Raw genomic sequence first — 21,601 nt, 5'->3', positions numbered from 1 at the left:
CTGTCCTGCATTATTCATTTGACTTATGATGGCATGAAAGACTGAATATGATGTTGAAACCACTTGGATATTTATTATTTCAAGTCAGCAATAAGGTTAATAGAGCACAACTAATGATGCAAGAAATTCCTTTTTATTCTTAAGAATTTATATTAAGAAAACAAACAAACAAACATATTTAAAGCAGTGCTTTTATTCAGATATTCCTAATAGGAAATATTTCTTTGTGCTCTCTCTGAAAGTAAAAGGTGTGAATATACAAATTTTGGCCATGTTATGTTATAATGCGGAAACTACTAGTTGTGTTGCTACGCAAATTTCATTAATTATGACATATGATGCTATTTGATTTTGATTTAATAGTTCTCTTTTTTAAAAATTATTCTTAGAGAAAAATAGTGCAAAGTGGAGATTTCTTAATAACCAGAGCTGGAATTGCAAGGAGAGCTGTCATACAGTATTATTTTCTGTTTAATTCTGAGGTGGCTGATGCACAGCTATGTGTGGTGTTTCCCCAAATGACAAATCCCAATTACTACATAATATTGTAAAGTTCAAAATATGAATGTCTTTCTCACAGCTTATATATAATTTTAATTATTCAGCCTATATAACCTGAAAAAAAAAATAAATAAAAATGACGAGGCTTTAATGACAGTGATTAAAATTAGATTAATTTAGCTGATAATAGCAACATATTTTGCAGAATAACAGTCTCTTTGTCTGCTTGGGAAGTTGAAGCACTCTGTCCGAAGCATCATTAAAGGTGATTCTGTTCTGCCTATTACACAAACCCAGTCTATTTTCCTGGCTGTCAGCCATTTCACAGATGATGTTTTTCCAGTTTTTCGTGCAATATCTTGTGTGATGCAACACCATAGAAAACTGCAGACTCCAAGCATTGTCTGAAAGTCCTTTGACTAATGGTGCCTTAAGTTATCCTAAGCTTGTTCTTAGCAGGTATTTAATTTTCCACTGGTGCAAAAAGAAAGTTAGGTGCAAAGTCAACTTCTTTTTATGACACTGAGAGTCTAATGGAAAATCTTAGTAGAGTTCCTGTCTTAGATTTTGTAAAGATTACAGACAGAGAGGACTATTAGATCACCTGCTATGACTGCCTAACAGATGGTTTTGTTGCACTGCAGAGAATGAGAAAACGTTTGGAAAGAAAATAAGCCAGACAGGGGCAAGAGTCTGAGTCCCACGTTTAAATACAGAAAAGCAATATTCTGGAACTTCATTTTTTCTGGTAACACAGAGAATGGAAAAGCAATTGCCACTGATTTCTCAGGTCAACGTTAGATGTATGCAAGCACACTAGCTGCGTGTGCTGCTGTGTTGCACAAAATGGGCGTACTGTGCTTGTTAAGAATGTTGTTATGTTCAGAGTCTTATCTTGATGTTTAGTTGAAGAAAGTCATTTTCACTTATTATGAAGGCCCCGTTTTTGTTAATGAAGCAATAATGACAAAAACATGGCATGCTCAGAAAAAAAAAAAATGACAAGATGAGATATTAGTGGAATTGTTTGTTTACTTTATGGCAATTATGAGGAGTAAAGTTTCCTTTTTTGCACTAGGATGGATGACAGAGCAAATGTCATAATGATTTGATTGGCTTGTACCCATCAGAGTACAGAGGAATTTTAGCTTATCTATCTGGTCTGGTATAGCACTATCAGCATACAGTTATAGGTGTTGTTTATAAAAATTCACCCTAAGCTCTGCTATTTACTATTCTTACTGCTCCCTTTCCTGGTTGCACCCCTGGTGATCCACAGAAACAGGCAGCTCCTTTTGCTTCTTTCCTCTGTCGTAGCTTCTAGTGTTTGAATTTATGGAAGTGGAAGGCCAGTTTCTTGCTCCTGCTTGGCTTTCTTCCTTCCTAATCCTTTCTCATTTGATATTTGTGCTGTAACATTCCTTATAATATTTGCTCAACCAAGCAATCAAGGTGCTGGAGCAACAATCAGTTTTTTTCTTCTCACATTAATTATGTTTTCTTACTGCTTTCTAACTTGTCATCAGGATTATGGAAGTGTCAGATTATGGAAGAAACAAAACACCAAATGCTTCTGTTCTATCCACAGTAGAAGGATTACATTCAACTTCTGAATGTAACTTATTTTATTGTCTCCAAGAATAAACGTGGTGTTTAGGAAATCAAATACCATGCACAGTAAAGTATTGGAATTTATTGTGTGAATCTAGATTTCTAGATCCTCTAAACAGAGCATATAATATGTTCGACCTACCTTGAATATTCACGTTGTCCAGTGGGTTCTCTTAAATCTTACAGGTTTAACAATTTGAGATTTATTTAGATGACATTTATTTTATTAGGGACGAAAACAAATAACTATTAAGTAAGATTTACTGAAAATAACATTACAGATTGTAGTTGATATAGAAGAATTTGTTTTGGTGATTTTAAGTGTTAATAAATCTTAATATGCAGTTATCCAGAGACTTTATGCAGTATATTACAGTTTATACTTGATGGTTTGTCCTACCTGTCATATACATAAGTATATTAAAATACATAAAGTTATTTGGGGAGGACTTTATTGAAGAAATTCCAACTTAATAATTCATTTCAAACAATGAGTTACTTCAAAAATCATTAGTAATATAGTCATATAATATTTTTATCCTCCACGATTGAATGCTTTTCTTTCTAAAAAAAATTATGTGAATACTGTCAATCAAAGAGAGCTTATTTCACTGGTTGAACATAATTACTTTTCCCAAACTGTGTTAAGTCCAAGCTTGTAAAAATGACATTGAATTTTTTTCCTTTTTTTTTTTTTTTTTTTTTTTCCTCCAGGGTTTTCAAATCAAATTTGCTGAGTTTAAAAGTACACAGCTATTAAATCTATACAGACAGGAAACAGATGCTGTTTTAGCTCTGAAATAGGACTAATTTGTTTTACATTAGTGCCCGTCCACATGTTATTCATTACCTTCTGGCATAACACAAGGCTTCCTTTTTCAAGCCTGTTGTCACATGAGTCGGAAAACAATGGAATTGTAGAAGTGGAACACAGAAATATTACTGTTACTTTGAAGAGAGAAGGAATCCAGTTTTGGATTACAGTTCATTCTAAAGTTTGATACTTTTGAGATAGTTTGCGTAATAGTATAGAGAAAACAAGGTATTAAACCATTCTGTTGTTCAGAAGTATTCTGTTTTATGTTATTTTTAATTATGAGCAAGAAATTAACTTCATAAGTTAAAATTAGTCTCTGCTTTCTGCTGGTTTCTAATTATTATTTAGTATACAAGTCATGATGTTCTTCATCTCTCACTACAAACTATACTGTAAACTCTGTCCGTTGAGCATAGCGATCAGCAGTTAGCAGGATGGAATGCTTTGAAACTATTTTTTTTTCTTTTTAAACATTTCCATTGTTCATGTAATGAAATGATCACAAATATTACTTTTTCCCACTGCAAACACCTTTTTAATGCATAAAGCAGACTGGGTTTTAGCTTTCTTATTAAGTTAAAATAAATAAATAAAACACCCAAAAGCTACCCACAAACCTCAACCAAACATTATGTTTCTAAGATGGTAAAGACTTAAAGATTAGGGCTAGAATAAGGAAAGAACAGGTTATAAACTACTAGCTGGGTTTGCTGAAATTCATCCTAGAGCATTTAAGATACAAAAGTATGGCAGATCTGTTTGCCAGACTATGTTTTGTGAAGGTGTGGGAGAATGGCTTTATAAGGCTGGAAAGTGTCAAACGTCATTAAAAGGGGGAAAAAAAGAAAGAAGAAAAAGTCTTGCTTGCTTGCCTTGCTTCAGTTACCAACAAAGAATTACAAAAGTATAATATAAGATCTTAATGATAGTCAGCCTGTATTTACCTGTAAGGAGTCATGTCAGATTCCTATAATTTCTTTCCTTCAAATTGTGAATAAAGAAGAATAATAGCTGTCATGCATTTTTAACTTTCATACTATGTGAATTAACTTTTTAAATAAGTAGGAAGATATGTACAAAGATGAAATAAGAGACTGTTCGTGATTCATTCTTAAACTATAAAGATGTACTGGTGTTGAGCTAGATACACCCCTGTGTCTAAAATTGTTGTGGGTATAAGATAAGGAGTGGAGAGAATGCTCAATAATTTCTCAGTATCAAGCTGGAAAAATCTGAAAGCATTTTGAGGGACAGGATTTGAATGGACTGGAGAAATGGCCTGAAATAATAAGAACAAGACTACAAATAGGAATACATTGAATAAATACAGGGTGGAAAATGACTGGTAAGACAGAAGGAATAATGTAGAGAGGGAGCTGGGAACTACTGTGAGTCAGAAGCTGGACATCAGGGAACAATATCATTCTGCTATAGGAAAAGCAAATGTAATATAACCAGGAATGTTTATGCACAGCGCTTGGTATAGCCCCTGTTTTGTTCATCTTGTATGAGATGCATGTAAGATGGGGAAAGTTCAGAGCATGCTCTGTGAAGAAAAGTTGAAAACTCAGGGGGAAGGAGGTACAGGAGTTTTTATTTCTTTATTTTAGAGGTCTCAATCCCATGTCATTGCTGAAAACAGTGCAGAATACCTCATGAAAGTCTGAGTGAAATACGTAGATGTCTTCCACCACTCAGCTTAGTATTTTAAACCATTCAAACTTACAGGGAAAAAGATTATAAAACATTGTTCTTTGTAGTGCATAGAGCACTGCAGGCACCCCAGAGTGTATTCACTGAGTGTTACCTCTGAGTGGTTGAAAGCTCAGAAGTTTTATCACAGTTTTTTCTGTATGAAGATTTACCATGGATATTCAGTGCCCAAATGAGACAGTCAGTTAGGTTTCTGTGATCTAGACCACGACAGACTGTTAGAACCTCATTAGTCTTAAAATGACTTTTTATATATTTCGGTACACAAATGGTTCCATCAAAATACCGCAAGATGTTAGAAAGTTACATAGATTCAGGTGGGATTTGTGAGTTGTTTCGAGAGTTTGGTGGAGAATCTGGTCCAAAAATCACCACTGTTAAGTTGGCATTGAACTGGCCCTTAGCTTCATCATGACAAGTTTAGACAAGGCTGGTTCCCCCCCTGCACTTCCTTGTGTGGCAGTGTCATAAGCTCCTAGATAATTTGGAAGCCATCTGCAGGACACTCTTTAGTTTCTTAAGCTGAGGGGCCCCAAAAAGCCATTCTACATAAATATGCTTTCAATCCAAAAATATGGTTTCAATTTTGCTTTTTGTTGCAATGTAGGTAATAATAAAAGCATTAGTCTAAAATCAACACCAAGTTTCCGAACAAAGCTGTTCTGTTGTATGAAAACAAAAGGAGAGGGGGAGAAAACTTTGCATAGAGCCTTCTGAAAATGTGTCATAAAAAATATTCCTTGCTTAGCTTCCCTTAAAACAAGAGCGATATTAGATATGGCCACAGATGAGTTTTGTGTGCGTTGATTCAGTTTAGAAGGCCGTTGAATCAACATTTTGAAAGGTAGCTAAATTCAACCCCAAAGACGTAGATTGATGTCTTGATTAGTAGCTATATCCTTATTTTGTTCTAAATAGTTCATTGATAACTTAAAGAACATTGTTGGAGTCTGTAAGGAACTCAGTAAAACAAAATTTTCCTATAAAGAAATTAGATACCGTAAGTCGAAGTGGCACTATGGACTGAAATATATGTCTTCCTCTTCATCAGAGTTTATCCATGGAAGAATCCTGTGCTACAGCTCTGGTATGGGTAGGATACAGCCATTACAAGAAATTCTAAAGACATAAATTAGGATATATTGGTTTTGAGCTGGTTTTGGTGAATTCATCAAGCTGTGATCACCAAGGAAAAAACAACAGATTCATAGTTTTATTTTTACTAAGTAAAACACATTGCATTAATAATTATAAAATTTCATACAGGCATCTTGAAGGTTGTTGTTCCCGATTTAGATTTGTGTCTGTGTTTAATAATGGATATAGCATCACGATCTGTACTTCTCAACAAAATAATGTGGCATGAGGGATAATATAATTTTGGATCTACCAGATGATATGATATTTACACCTTTTGCACCCTTTTGAGTTACATACCCTATATATCAGACATTTTTTTCCAATTATATAAAATATCAATGTACACAGTTACGAGGTCATACATGGCATTGCTCACAGACGATTATAAGGCAGAAAATATCAAGAGTAAAATAAACTTGTGTATGCTTGGTGGGAAAGAGTGGGAAATAAGAAAGTCCTGGACATGAAGAGGGAGTTTTATATATTTACCATAAGCCAGCAGTATTGGAAAAAAGAAAATTGGTGCAAAAAGAGAGTTCTCTAAATGAAGAAGCACAGAGTTTAAATCTATCTGGCTGCATATTCCTCGAAGTAGGTCATGGAATGATATTTGCTTTACATGTCCAGGGAAGGTTCTGAAAAATAAGTAATGAAACAGGCAGGACCCAAGTCTGGGGCCTCAGTGTACTTAATTCTGCCAATGCTGAGAACATTTCCAGGTGGTTTCACTGAAAACCTTACCGTAAAACATAATTCTCTGGTCTTTGTTCATGTGATCAGCTGGGGGAAGGATATCACAATTCTGTAAATGTTTTAAAACAGATACAGGTAATATTGAAAAAAAAACCAATCCAGACTTAAAGACAAACTAATTATCTAGCTGGCTTCAGTAGGTACTGTCATGAGAGACGTAAGTTCAGAGGCTTCACAGTTTTTTCTGATCTGTTCTCATTTTCATTTCCACAAGCTAGTATTGAGAATTTGGTCCATGACCAGTGGTCAGGGGATCAATCCCTGAAAGCTCCTCTCACTGATGGGGATTGATAGCTAATCATGGATATTTCTGAGCTGGAAAGCTGTAGAGCCATTTCATTTTTTGTCTTCTAAGGAACTGAGATTTACTAAAACAACAGTTCCTTCAGTGGTTTGAGTTTATCAGGATGCGGTGGAAGTTAAGATCTATTTGTTGTGTTTTTGGAGTCAGGAAAACGTGGAAACAATATTTTGATCTATGCAGTGCAGTGAATGCCACCAAAAAGCTTTTGCTGTTCCTTGTTCTAATTCTAGCTCTTGACAGAAAATACAGTGTTAGTGTCAGTGGTATGTTAACTGGCCTGGCGTCTTGGGGGTGATATAATTTCCCAGCAATGACTCTACCACATGTGGCTTTGATACAACATTATGCTCAATATTTATATAGTAAACAGGAGGTCTCTTCCCTTTCATAACTGTAACATGGCAAGCTAATAAGAAGTCTATGAATGTCTTTTATTTGTTTCAGAGGACCATCTAAAACAAAAATTGTATTAGAAGATGGAGAAATGCAGCATCAAACATGGCTGAATCTGCACTCAGACTGGAAGAGTAAGAATGCTTCCACTTTACACGCACTTCTTGTGAAAGGGTAAGTAAGAGGTAAAGGAGATTTGTTTCACTGCTGCGGTTAGTCAACATGTTTGGAGACCACAGACTTTTCATCAAAATATATCCATTTACAGTAAGCTTCCTTAGAAGCTTCTCTGACCTTAGACAGTAGTATATTCCTTTTAATTAGCTCTACTAAACATGTAGCTGGTAATGGGAAGCCAGTCTTCAGTCACGGCTGAAACATTTCAACTATGATTTTGAGACTTAAGAGCCAACTAACTTACTTTCAGCATTTAGGACAAAACTGGAAGAACATCTGAATCCATCTTCAAAAAGCAGGTTCTTTGTTTTTCTTTTCCTCTTTCTAATGCCCAGGAGATTTCTGAACACGCATCTTCCACAGAATATTCCTCCATTTCATGAGAAAAAATGCATAGCTGAGGTAAAATATATGTGTGAAGAAGCAAATCTGAGGAATGCACCTAGATTCTGTTCATATCCATTATTGTCTGTAGAAAAGCTTTTCTGAAATGACTGAAGTAAAAATGAACTAAAATGAAAGGGAAACATACTACTACAGGTAAAAGTAGCACAAAACTGAAGTGTTGGAAAGCAGAAGTAGGCAGTTGCAGAAGCAGCCTTTTTAGTATTTTTCTAATGAAGAAGATAGCCCACTTACTGAGACTACAGCCTCCAAAGAGTAACCAGAGGAACAACTAATCTGTGTATACAGTCTAATTCTGCTCCGTTTCTGCATCTGAAAAGCACTTACATGGGATGGATTAATAAGATGTGGAAACAAAAAGGCAGTCAGCTAAGCAACAGTGTTTTTGGTTTTAACAAGCATCTCCATTTGACAAAGAACTACTTTTTTTTGCTCTCACATCTGAAAATTTCCAAAAGGATTTGTTTTTCTTAATGTGCACTTTTGTGATCCTCCTGGGTTTTCATCAAAATACCACATCCTTTCATCAAATATATTTCAAAGAAATTCACAGCCTTCAACTGCAAGGACAGGGAAAGCAGCACATCTCTGTGCTTTCAGGTGCCATAAAATAAGACTTGACAGACGTTACACCCCAGCCAACCTCAGAGCTGGATCAGTGCCCATAGAGCGAGGTTGCCTGCAAAATGTGTAGCACCTGCTCATGAAATGCATTGTAAAGCTGAACTAATATTTTAAATTGTTGCAAGCAGACACTGGAAGCCATTGCCAATCTGGCATAAGAAGCTCCTTGTGTTTCTTTATACAGTTTGGGGAACTTTCAACAGCTGAGTTCACAGCAGTGGGTACCATACCTATGCTGATATACAAACTGCCAAAAATCACACCAACTTATTGAGACTTTCAATATGTTCTTTTTCCAATATTCAGGCAGATGTGCCGAAGCAGAAGCAAAGTGGCTCTCCTTTGCACTAAAGAAGGTAAGAGAAGTGCATGCTTCTGTGAAAACAAAGGTATTTTTAAAGATATGTTAAATGTACTTCAACAAATTCAGTTGTTTACTGTCATTTAGTTCTGATATTTTACTTGACTTCTGCAACCTCCAATTTTGCATTGCCTCTTTTCCCCCTGTGCTTTATTAAATTTCAGCATCTTTTCTTATTTTGAACTATGAGGTTCTCTGTAGTAGTAGCCCCATCTGCTCTTGCAAAATGAATTTTGTCAGTAGTAAGGTCTTAAAAATTAATTTGATAAAACATCTTCCTGAGAACGTTATTTATGACCAAAGAGGTTAGTAGGGACATACCTGGGAGCTGAATCTGTGATCTGTTCAGCTGTGAATCTCAAGGGGACAGAAGAACCTAGATTAGAAAACTACAGACCAAATCTGGAGGCACAGTGGATTGTGCAATATTAAGTGGTTTGAAAAACACAGAAATCCTTCATCTTGAATAGTAAAATGTTGTACAAACAAGGAGAGCTTTGCTGAAGAACATTATGAATTTCTTGACATGGAAAAAATTAATCACAAAGTATAACCTAAATTTGGGAAAGTAATAAAAACATTTACTACTCTTACCTGGCCTGAAAAAGGTACTTACTCCTGACATATTTTGCTTTAAGAACATGTAATGTTCCTTGCCTCCTGTCATTACTTAGGTGAACACAGAAAGAATTACAAGCTACAAATCTTATTTATTACTATACCACAGATATCTGCAATGTCAGCATACCTTCCCTTGGGACGTGAAATGCGGAAACTGGTAGTGTTCTTTCATTCTCTGAATCACACTGAGCATAAATGGCATAAATAATAACAGTCTGTCATCTTACTAATCCAGAATCTAAAGTAAAACAAAAGTGAAGGGCAAACTAATTTGGGTAACTCCTATCTGCCAGGCAGATAGGAATCTGGTATAATTTACAGTGTAAGTCTGTTTATAAAGTGGAATGGGTAGAGTACTGGAAAACCTTGAACTCTGCAAATATTTCCTTTAGTAATTTCCAAGAGCAAAGCAAGCTTTGTGCCTTGCAGCTAAGTAAACAGTTTGATGTGCACCTCACACCTGGCTTAAGCAAGTGCTTATTATTGCTGGCCTGATTTTTCCAGAAACATTCCTTATGGATAGCACAAGTAGCAGAAAGACATTGTTAGCTGACAGAAAGACAGTGATATGAAACCAAGAATCCTTCCCAAGGGCAGCCAGTAACTCTTTTCAAGATAATCATCTTTCCCAGCTTAGCTAGGTTAATAATTAGTCTGAACAGGTCAAAATCTCAGAAGAGCAAATCCCTTCATAGAAAAAGAGGGATAAAAATGGCTCAATGTGTTTAATATTAAACGTGTGGTTATTGATGACTTCAGTTACTGTATTGTTCTGAGTAATTTCATGACTCTGTTAACATTGTTCTGTGGCCAGTTTTTCTTCCAGGTCTTGCACGCTCTGTGTTTGTGGTAACAAATTATTCACTTCTGCATCTGTTTCTCACTAGATTGTGGCCATCGCCCTGCTGCTCGCATGAACAAAAGGATCCTTGGTGGCAGGACCAGTCGCCCAGGCCGATGGCCATGGCAGTGCTCTCTGCAGAGTGAGCCAAGTGGACACATATGTGGCTGTGTTTTGATTGCAAAGAGATGGGTCTTAACAGTGGCACACTGCTTTGAAGGGTGAGAGGAGCTCAGTTTTACTATTCATGTACAAATTAGATGTCACTTTCACATGAGAATTACAAAGTGCTCCCTTCAATGCCAAAGCCTGGTTTTAGAGACAATAATAAAGAGTAAATGGTGTAAAACAACATCAGGTTAGGTTTTGACATTCTTTATTATGAATTGTTGTCTCTGCTTTGAAAGCTAAATGAAGATGTCCTGACTTTCAGCATGAAACCAAAAGAAAAAGAAGAACAAAATTTTAAACTGATAGGTCTCATGCAATGCCATAGATTTAAAAAAAAGAAACATTCTGGGCAACAGCATAGAAATGACTCTGGAGAAATGCTGTGGCTGTTAAAAAATACAGTATGTTAAAAAACATAAGTATTTAATCATAATGTAAGTGATGTACTGAAGTTCACTGCCTTGTCTGGTTATAAACAATGGCTTCATTATCATTGTCAATCAGTAGGAAGTCAATATTAACCCCTAAGTGCTTCATGGTCTATGAGGTCCCATGGTGGAGACGATGGAGGGCAGAGAAGGTTTGTATAGCTTCGGAATTGTCATAGTTATTGTCAGCTTTCTGATGGAAACCAGTTTTCTTTATAAAGAGTTTGGATGAAAGTGATTTACATCATTAGTTTTGTCTTGCTCTGAAGTTACTTGTATTTTTAAAGATAATTGAAATATATGTTTTCTGCTGTAGTCAGCAAATTATTTTATTCAGCAATAATTTGTTTCTTCTTGTTTCTGAAACACTGAATCCTTTGGATTTTTTTTTCCTCTCTGTGGCTCTTGATGTTAAGAGATGTGTGGACAAAACACTAAGAAATGTGGCTAAATGGACTTAGTAGGTCAAATTTATGGCTGGACTTGGTGATCTTGAAGGTATTTTCCACCTTAGTTAATTATATGTTTGAAGTAAAAAATCTTTTTCACATTTGTATTCCAAATGCCCTATAAGTAGAAAACACCAAGGCAAAAAGTTTTTTAAAGTTTAAGATACTTTGGTTTATTAATTCCTTGAGTTATATGGAGAATCTCTCTTTTGCCTCTCTGATGAGATTAATGATATGTTTCCTAGGGCTTGAAATCTTTACATTCTTTGAGTATTGTTTCCTACAGCAACAGTTAAGTCATTCCAAATACCACAAAGTTTTCTTTAAATTTACTAAGCCAACCAGTTAAGAAATTAAAGCATATTTTAAAGTGTTCTGGTGCATTAAGTAAAAAAACATTTTGAAAAGTCTGGGATCCAAAATATAAAGACAATATCAGTAATGCAGTAGGCAACATTAATGCCACGAACATTTGTAGAGATTATAAATGGGAAGGAGCTACATAAGCAGAGTCATTTGCTTGTTTTACTGGTCCCTACTGTTTTGTCCAGATCTGTTTGAAATACTGTACACCAAAGCATCCATGACATTTAAAGTTTTTTTACTCAATAGTAGGGTAATACTTTCTGGCTGAGACTTCTCATTGCTCCGAGCAATGTTCTTTTTCAATGCTTGTAAAAACAATAGGATATTTCTACCACTTAAACTTGAAACATCTTGGAAAAACACAAACTAATTACGATTGTAAAAAGACAGTTTTAGTCTGAAATACCAGAATTCTCAAGGAACTCAGATAAAAATAGTCTTTATTTAACAACCAAATCTCTTTCAAAACTTTAGAAATAACAATTCTGTTGAATACTGTTAAAAAGCTGAAATTTCACACTTGAATTCACATTGCTATAGTAAAGCTTCGGTTTCTTCAAAGGAACTTAGTTCCATGGATCTATCTCAATTATTCTGAAAAACTGACTTTTTTGAGTGTCTTAGAATCAGAGACTTATTAGGAACCCGTGACTTATTCTCAGTTACAATCAAGAGATTACAGCATCTAAGCCTTTAATGAGATCTGTGTTTTCTTATGTCTTAAGAAACCCTAGTTCAGTCCTCTCATTTGCACCATACCCTTCATTTTTTGTTATCAGGGGTATTTGAAAAAGAACACTTGTAAACAATTGTGTACAAGTCAAAGTAAAGCAATCTCTGATCTTAGGCTTAGAGAGTATGCTTGTCATAATAAATAAGAGACTTTTCACATGACCATCGTAAATGATTTAATTTTCTTAACTGAACTGCATCTGTGAGATTCCTTTGGGGTTTCAAGTTGAGCTACTGCTGTGAGCATCATACTAATGCACAGTACTGTCACTCCTAGAGAAATGAGTTCATTCTCAGCAAGTGAGCACTTAAGGACTTGGGCAGGAGCCAGGGGATGGTTTTGAGAGTCTGGGGCATTTAATACAGCAAGTAATAGGTAGTGATATACCTTCTGAGGCTGTAAGCTAGAGTTTTTTTAGTAGCAGGTGGGAATGAGATGGAAAGCATTGTCTTTTGTTGATCAGTAATGATGCCTAAGCATTTCTATCATGTACACAGCTTTGCAAAGTGCAGTATGCAAAAAGTCAAGGAGAATAAAAACCTCAGGTTTTTAAATTAAAAAAACAAAACAAAACAAAAAAACTTGAATTAAATTTCCCAATTTCCTGTTTGTTCCTAAAAGGAGAGAAAATGCAGCTGTCTGGAAAGTAGTGTTTGGGATAAGCAATCTTGATCATCCATCAAGCTTCATGCAGACCCGACTGGTGAAGTCCATCATCTTGCATCCACGCTACAACAGAGCAGTCGTAGACTACGATATCAGCATTGTACAACTAGATGAAGATATCAATGAAACGAGCTACGTAAGACCTGTCTGCTTGCCCAGCAAGGAACAGCTGGTACAGCCAGATACCTACTGCTACATCACAGGCTGGGGACACATGGGCAACAAAAGTAAGAGGAATACTTTCAGGAATCTTAGAAAAACATGTTAAGCACCTACCGGGTTAATCAAATAAGTGATCCCACTACAAAGTTTTATTCATTTATATACTAATGCTTGACTTGATTCACAGAATTGAGAATTGCAGGAGTTGGAAAGTACCTCAAGAGATCAGTGAGTCCAACCCCTCTGCTATCACAGGCTCCCTATAGTAGCTTGCACGTGTGGGTGACCAGATGGGTCTTGAATAGCTCCACAACCTGTTCCGTTGCTCTGCCACCGTTACTGTAAGGAAGTTGTTCTGCATGTTAGTAAGGAACTTTCTACGTTCAAGTTTTAGGCCATTACTCCTTGTCCTGTCACTATGCATCACTGAGAAGAACCACATTCGTCTCCCACCTCCCCTCAAATATTTATAAACATTAATCAGATCCCTCCCTCAATCTTCTTTTTCCCCAGGCTGAACAGACCCAGGTTACTCACCCTTTCCTTATACAGGAGGTGCTCCAGGTCCTTTATCATCTTTCTGGCCTTCTGCTGGACTCCTTCTAGGAGAGCCCTGTCCTTTCTGGACTAGGGAGCCCAGAACTGAACACAATAATGTAAAGGTGGCATCATCAGAGGGGAATAGAGGGAGAGGATCACCTCCCTTGGCCTGCTGGCCATGCTCTTTTTAAGACACTCCAGATTAAATACTAGGGATCTGTAACTAGTCATGAAGGGAATCCAACTGTTGTTCTTATTTTTTTTCCAAATCAGCAGCCTAAGTTTATGCACCTAAATCTACCCATCTAAAACTACAGTTTTTGTAATGGAAGGATAAAAATAACACAGAGCCTCTGGTACCTCTGGGAAGAAGAAAAATGTTACTTGCTAGTGAATGTGGTTTCAGCTTTGTTTTTTAAGGTTATATGTTAGAAAACTGCAAAAGCATCTTAGTTACACAGTGTTTAGTACTTCATGCTCTAGGTTTAACAGTTTACATTTGAATTTGAGCTAAGTCAGCTGCTCACAGTAGGATGAAGTCCTGAATGTGAAGTAATTTCAGTATCTTTTGAAATCTGATTCCCTGATACTTTAAGTTGAATTTATCCAAATGTAACTCATGCTTGTGTTGATACCAACCTTGACTGTGAGAAATACTAGGATTAGAATGAAGAGTTAACTCCCTCCTCTACCTCACATTACTGCTTTCCAGCTAATACTGTCCCCATCACAGGAGTCCCCTAACACATCACATCAAAGTACTCTGCCTCCTCAGTCTTCAGTACTGTGCAAATGCACAGTAAAGTGTGTCAGCAGCACCCATGTGCTTGGTTGTCCTTCAGAATGCAACGTATACAGATTTGGCAGAGAAGTCTTTATCATGAACCCTGCAATGCAACCATGCAAAAGACCTGCAAACATCTGAGCTTTAATCTAGACCTACGTGTTATACATATATATATCTATGTACACACACACATCTATAAACACACATATATAAAGTAGTATTTTGATCTATCTAAAGCAAATATTCATCATACCTCAAACATCCATCACAGATACATATTTGCATGTCCACATGTTTTAATGCTTATTTCTGTTTTTCAGTGCCTTTCAAGCTTCAAGAAGGAGAAGTGCGCATCATTTCCTTAGAGCAATGCCAGTCGTACTTTGACATGAAGACTATTACCAGTAGGATGCTGTGTGCAGGCTATGAGTCTGGCACTGTGGACTCTTGCATGGTAGGTCTATCTCTAATGAGAATCTCACAGTTAGACATGCTTCTAGACATCAAAGTTCTGTTACATTTATTAGTTTCAGCATACTTCATCTAGCATAGAAATGACTACAGTCTCTTGACATGTTTTAACCCAACTGAGTGCAACCAGTAGGTGGCTGTTTGACCTGGGGGGTTGGCCAGATCACTCTCAGTCTCTTTCATCCTCAGTGACTCTGGCACTGTGAAACTGAAATCAACTGCAGTTTATGGCTATGAAATGCTGACATTCTGAGGTTTTATCTGTACTAGTTAGCCACTAGACTAACTTTTATAGTAACTATAAACCATTTGTATGAACTTTTTTGTACAGTTGCAAAAGGTAACAAATATGGGTAACCGCCACATAGTTGAGCAGAACAGTCAGTGCTTACAGCTGAGTTCCTTATTAAAGACAAATCACTTCAGGAACTGGGACAGAACTTTAGCTAGGTATAGCCTCTGTTTTTCTTTCATGTTGTAGGGTGACAGTGGAGGACCACTTGTGTGTGAGCAGCCTGCAGGACGCTGGACTTTGTTTGGTTTAACATCTTGGGGCTCTGTCTGCTTCTCCAAGGTTTTGGGACCAGGAGTTTACAGCAACGTGTCACATTTTATTGACTGGATCGAAAAACAAATATACATCCACACTTTTCTGCTCAACTAACGCCAGATGGTAAGAACTGTGCTGACGAGCAACAGGAAAACGGAATCAAACTTCAACCCTGAAGATTTTGCAGTCCAGAAATTCTGTGAAAAGGAGTCCCAAGTTCTTTCTATTCTTGTTGTGGAGCTATGGGATATGCAGTGTATCCTCATAGTCGACCCTCTGCTGGTGAATATACTTTGGGGTAGAATTAAATAATCCCTTTTTTCTTTTTCCTTTTAACTCTTGTGGTGCTATTCCAAGCACAGCAAAATGCTTAAAAGAAAAGAAATAGTCACATTCTTCCTTTCAGATATTCAAACTAAACAGTAGCACAGAGTAGAAAAACTTTTTAAATGACCTATTTTAATCCTATTCAATTAGTAGCACATGCATCCTCACTCACCATCACAAGGTGCCGACTCGGTGCATTCAGATGATGCTGGCAGGGCACAAATTCACCAGGGCCATGCCAAAGGCTGCAGGTGTGAAAGAGGTGGCATTCTTGCAGCACAGGGCATGGCGGTACAAGCACAGGTTCTAAGGGGCTGAGTAAGCAGTCTGTCCCTCAGGGTGGCCAACATGGGTAGGGCGCTGCAGCGTGCTGACTCTACTTCTCTGTTCTCGGGGCCAGCTGGCGTACCTCTTCAGGGTGCTGCATGGCACCAGCAGGCCAACAGACCCCTAAGACTACTAGAGGCACCTGAGAGCAAAGTTTTGTTTATCAGCCTCTTCGGATCATTTTTCCCAAGTTTCTACCACTTAGGTTTTCTAAAGCTCCTGTGTCCAGGGATGCCCACTTCTTGACAGAACTACATGGAGTAGCACATCTATTAAAACTGCCCCACTAGCTTCTCTTCCCCATTTTATTTCATTTTTTTTTCTTATTTATAGTATTCAGTCTATAAAGCGCACACTGACAACCTCTAGTCCTCTGGAAACACAGTGTTGGCAGAGCCACTGCAAAAGCTTCTGCCTCAAGAGTAAGCTAGTTGGAGCATCTGGGGAGATATGGAAAATGCAGATTTAAAGTGCAAAAGATGCAGTGTGAGCAAATATGAGCAATAACACTGAGAAATGAATATTTTTGGGTAGGCTTCTTCTAGTATTTTGCACTGAGTTTAATTTTGCTTAACAAGATCAAACAATCTAGAGAGGGAAAAGGGCAAAAATAAATCTATATGGCAGAAGATTTGAGTAGAATCCAAGTATATATTAGAAACATTAAGCAAAGTACAACAGCTTCATCAGCAAAAGCTCAATGGAGCCCCCACTGAAGTGCTTGGTGGCAAATTTCTCTGTGCAGTGTTAAGAAGCCAAGCCTTGACTCCAAGAATCCAGCTGAAAAAAATCCACAACAAACCCACAACGCTTTATAATGGAGCTTACAGTGGAGCCTGGCATTGGTACTTTTCTATAGCCAGAGGGGAACTGTTTCTTACTGCTGTAGATGGTGACATGCACAGCTTTTCAGGAAGCCAGAATAGCAGGAGTCAGGGAGTTGAGTTACAGGCTGAATTTCACTGGGGGGTAATGCATAGGTGTTTAGCCTCAGGCATACAGTTACCCTCAATGCTACCTCTGGTGTGCCCCCATGGCAGCATGCAGGACCTTGTCAGCACAATGCCTGCCATACATGGAAACCTGCATAAGAACAGCTGATAACGGAGATTTCAGGTACAATAAGTCATGTTATAAGTAATCTACGCAGCCCAGACAATTGCTTTACTGAAAAGTTTGCCTCTTTCTTTAGTATCTTTTCCTTTAACGTTTGTAACATTAGACATACTGGACAGCAATCAAAAAGAGCATTATTAATCAATACTTAGTATTTGTTGTGGGTTCCGAAAACCCTGTTTAAATGACTTTTATACTGTCTGATGCTCAGAAAGAAAACCTCCCTAGGCTTTGCTAGTTTTTCCTTTTCTCGTTTTTTATTCTAAATAAGGATATTGCTTTTTCTGTAACAAAAATGCTCTTTCCCCAGAGAGAAAGCTGCAGTGACCGTGTTATCCCAGTGCAGGCAGGCTGCAGGTGGAGCAGGTTAGTGGTGCCCTTGCTTAAGGCTGTGTGAGCTGCAGCTCTCCCCACTGCAGCTCCCCCTGGGGCCAGGCGCTCTGCAGCACAGCATAGCACAGGCTGCAGTTCTGCAGGCTTGGCCTTCTGGGGGAAAGAGCAAATGGGAGCTGTTGTGAATCTAGCAGCCTCCCTGACTAGAACAAGCAGTTAGCATTTCTGAATTTAAACAAAGGACTGGGGTACACACAGTCGTTTTGCACAAACATTACCAATACCAAATGATAGTATGTGAAATAATAACGTGCTTTAATTAATCGGGTTTGGCTGTCATGTTTTACAAGCAGTCCCTCACACAGACCAAAAGAGAGTACTGCTTAAAACAAAGGGCCCACCCCCTCCTGTTTGGGGTTACGTGGAAGATGTTATAATCCAAGCTCCAGCCCACAGGGCTGTGGCTTCTCCCCACGGCTGTCTGTCACCACATTCCATGTAAAGAGGAAATTTGTAATTTTATAAATGTATTTTTATACTGCTTTTTTTCTATGTGTGCACATCAGATAGGCAAGTATATTCCTCCTGCCACTGCCTCGAAACTTTTTCATATGTGCTGCCGTAATGGCAATGACCACAACCACGCTACGTTCCTTACAAGCATAGCCTCACTGCGAGGTGACACTGCTGGTTTCACTTCTACCACGACTGTGCAGCCAAATGGAAGCAACGTCATAAAGACAGCCAATGTGCTTCTTTCTCACTGTACTAATAAAAATTTACAATAACTTTCCTAGTAATGTCTCTGCTTCAAGTGTTTCAATCTTCCCAGAGACTCAATGACAATATGGGAGTGTGAAGAGAGTAGTGACAAAATTATGGCTTCAGCACTAATTCCTACAAAGCAGCTTTGAAATGGTATTGTCCCGCCCTTACCTGGTTTGTTATGCACCACTGACAGCTCTGCTTGCATCACAGAGTGGTGGAGGGTTTGGCACTAAACCTCCTGTACAACTTCTGGTTTCTTCTGCACATATACATTCAGTAGAGAAAAATAGCAAGGACAGCACTGACAACAATGATTTGGGATTTAAATGGCTGAAAAAGTAACACATTTGGTTATATGGCTTTCCTCAGGCCAGCTAAGGACATAGCTTCTTACAACCAGGATACTGCATTTCAATGAACACGTTGAAATAAATAATACAAGCATGCAGAAACATGGAATAGTTTAAATTTGGCTTTTAACCACAGTCAGCAGTGAGGTACCTGAGACCATGAAAACAGGAGTAAATTAACCAGAATAAACCAGAAACTAGTAAGACAAAAACCACATGGAGAACTTTCAGCTGTTAGAAAGTTCTTAACACATTCACCTCTGAGATGTGACTGCTGCCTCCTGCAGGGACTGAGGGCTACCTAGGGAAGCAGCAGCCCACCGAGCAGTGGTGCTTCGTGCTCTCATGCTGCAGCCAGTGGCACTGGGGGACAACTAGAGCTTCAGCATAGAGAATTCAGCTCAGTTTCCCCCCACAGGCAAGCCAGAGCCGGGCTGTGAAGTCACTCACTGCATGAAGGCTGTGGCTGCTGCCACCTGCAAATGCTCAGTGCATTCACTGCTGCTAAAGAAAAGAAGAAAAAAAAAAATGAAGGGAATTTTCTGGCAGATGAAATATTGCACAGCAACCTGTGAGTTAAAGCTTCTCTAAGTGTAGCACAAAGTTGGGGCTGAAGCTGAAAAATAATCAAAACGTTGAACAGTGTGCTGTCTTTTCTGACATCTGCCAAACACCTGTGAGATGATCTTAAAAAGTCCGCCTTCCAAATGGCAAAGTCAGGTCATGGTGTGCAGAAGCAACCAAGGGATCGTGATGTCTCCAATACTAAAAAGTAATAATAATAAACCTTCAACTACTGAGAAGTAAAGGGTGAATGATTAACATGCACCCCTCATTTGGCACCATTTTAGGTATAGCCAATTAACAATTTGAGGCTTTTCTTAAAGACTCATCATCCACATCTCCCAGTCCAGTAAGAAACAGAGAAGGGTCACAGCAGTCATTCAATTTTTTTTGGCTGTTTGTCCACCATGGAAAAACAAAGAAAGAAAAAAGAAAGCAAAGGATTGAGTTTTACCAGATGATACTTTTGTCCTTGATACGGCCAGTTGAAATCCCCTGCAAGCATATAACCCAGGCAGTAGGCAAGAATTTGAAGCAATATGCACCATCGGTGAGACAACACAACAGGAAAGAAATTGAAATGCTCTTTATGTGTGCACTATTTTGTACACACTCAAGTGGTAAAAAAAGTGCTTATGGTCACTGATATCAGCAGTACATTGCATTTTTGTTAAGAGTACTTGAAATTTCAAGGCAACCCATAGTGTGCTTCTGAGCCCTAGATGAAGTAATCCTCCACTCAGTTCAGAACACATCTCGCAAACCCTCCCAGCACTGAGTCATGGGGTGACTGTGCTTGTAAAGCCAACCAACTGTACTGTAAGTACCTCAGAAGTGAAGCAAAGGGGAGGAGGCCATTAAGGTGGCCCCAGGGCTTCCTGTTGAGGGCCACTTTGTTTCACTGTGAAGTAGCTTGGCTGCCACAGCTCACAGGATTTGAAGGATCTTGAGTACTTACAGCTTTAATATGTTACTGTATGGGAAACTACTAATCACAGTCTGAACCTCTGATTAACCACCTAAAGCAAGCAATGAATCAGCTACAGAAGCACAGGTGAAGGTAATTCAGAGGTAATTCCACCTCTCCCAGACCTCATTTAAGGGCTGACCACCACTAAGGCAGGATCTCTTTCTCTGGAGATTGCTCCTGTGTGGAGTTTACTGTGAACCTTCAACACTGGTGAGCATTTTCCATTTATCATAAATTACCTTTCTATCACAATAATCTTTCATACGAAACATTTGTTTAACCTCTGTTTACCTACTGACTGTATAACTGTACAGATATAGACACGAACTTTTAAGACTACAGAATCAGATACCTCTAAATTTGCTGATGGAAATGATGGAAACAGTCTTCTGTTACATCACTTGTTATTACAAAGGGAAAGACAACAATTTCTGTCACCACAAGTTAACAGAGGAAATAGATTTATGGTGCAGAAGTGCTCAGGTGAGATAACAGAAACATCAGCATTTGATTTCCAGGGCAGGGAAGGAAGCATTGGCTTGGACTTCACTGCTTGAGCTCTTCACTGCTGGAAAACATCTGCTAGGATCAGCAGGGGGAGAAGTGCACCTGCCCTGGAGCACTGTAGCAGAGCACATCAACTCTGACTTACATTACATCCCATCCCTTGTATAACTCTGCCCTGTAGCAGCTGATCTCCCTGCATGACCTGCTGGCTGTTCTGCATCTTCTTCCAGGAAGCAGACAGAACTTCACAGTTCCATGACATGCAGAGAAAGCTGACATTTGCACTCAGAACATCTAGAGTCCCCTCCTGGCAAGTTAGCTTCAAGGCAAGGTAACCTCTGCAGTTACATCTCTTTCTATTCCCCTTAAGCTCTTCTTAACCCAGTCCTGGGAATGACTTTCTACAACTGCAAAAAACAGAAGACTATTCTAAAATATAAAATACTAGATTGTAGTGGAAATGCAAGTCACAGCCTGAACCAGTGATTGAGCACCTGGTAGGAAGGCAAGACCAACCCAGGGGAGCTCAGCTGCATGCAATACACCTGGATGACCAGAAGGTGTGGAGCTAGGATCCACCCCTTTCCAGCTCATTTAAGGGCTGGCAATGTAGGCAAGGGTATCTTGCTGGTGAGCCCTGTATATCTGAGGCCTTCTAAAGGTGTGCATTACATGTGTTGGAACTTACTAAAATTGTTTTGTCAGATGTTGAACCAAATTAAAAAAAATAAAATTACAGAAATGCCTGTTGTCAC

General features: G+C 38.3%; 1 protein-coding gene across 6 annotated transcripts in view; it reads left to right on the top strand.

The window, feature by feature from the left end:
- The window catches only part of CORIN (corin, serine peptidase), a 117,224-nt gene extending 98,905 nt beyond the window's left edge, over positions 1 to 18,319 (top strand). For all 6 annotated transcript variants that reach the window (XM_072334880.1, XM_072334879.1, XM_072334881.1 and 3 more), the window contains 6 exons: positions 7,284 to 7,406; positions 8,745 to 8,794; positions 10,308 to 10,482; positions 13,030 to 13,301; positions 14,884 to 15,017; positions 15,516 to 18,319. In XM_072334880.1, the coding sequence (XP_072190981.1) occupies positions 7,284 to 7,406; positions 8,745 to 8,794; positions 10,308 to 10,482; positions 13,030 to 13,301; positions 14,884 to 15,017; positions 15,516 to 15,698 (937 nt within the window). In that variant the 3' untranslated portion in view covers positions 15,699 to 18,319. The remainder of the gene's footprint in view (positions 1 to 7,283; positions 7,407 to 8,744; positions 8,795 to 10,307; positions 10,483 to 13,029; positions 13,302 to 14,883; positions 15,018 to 15,515) is intronic.
- The last annotated feature ends 3,282 nt before the right edge of the window (positions 18,320 to 21,601 follow it).

The sequence above is a fragment of the Excalfactoria chinensis genome, chromosome 4 (genome assembly GCF_039878825.1).
Source record: "Excalfactoria chinensis isolate bCotChi1 chromosome 4, bCotChi1.hap2, whole genome shotgun sequence".
Taxonomy (NCBI): Eukaryota; Metazoa; Chordata; class Aves; order Galliformes; family Phasianidae; genus Excalfactoria; species Excalfactoria chinensis.
Note: the sequence above shows the minus strand (reverse complement) of the source record. Positions and strands in the feature narration are given on the sequence as shown.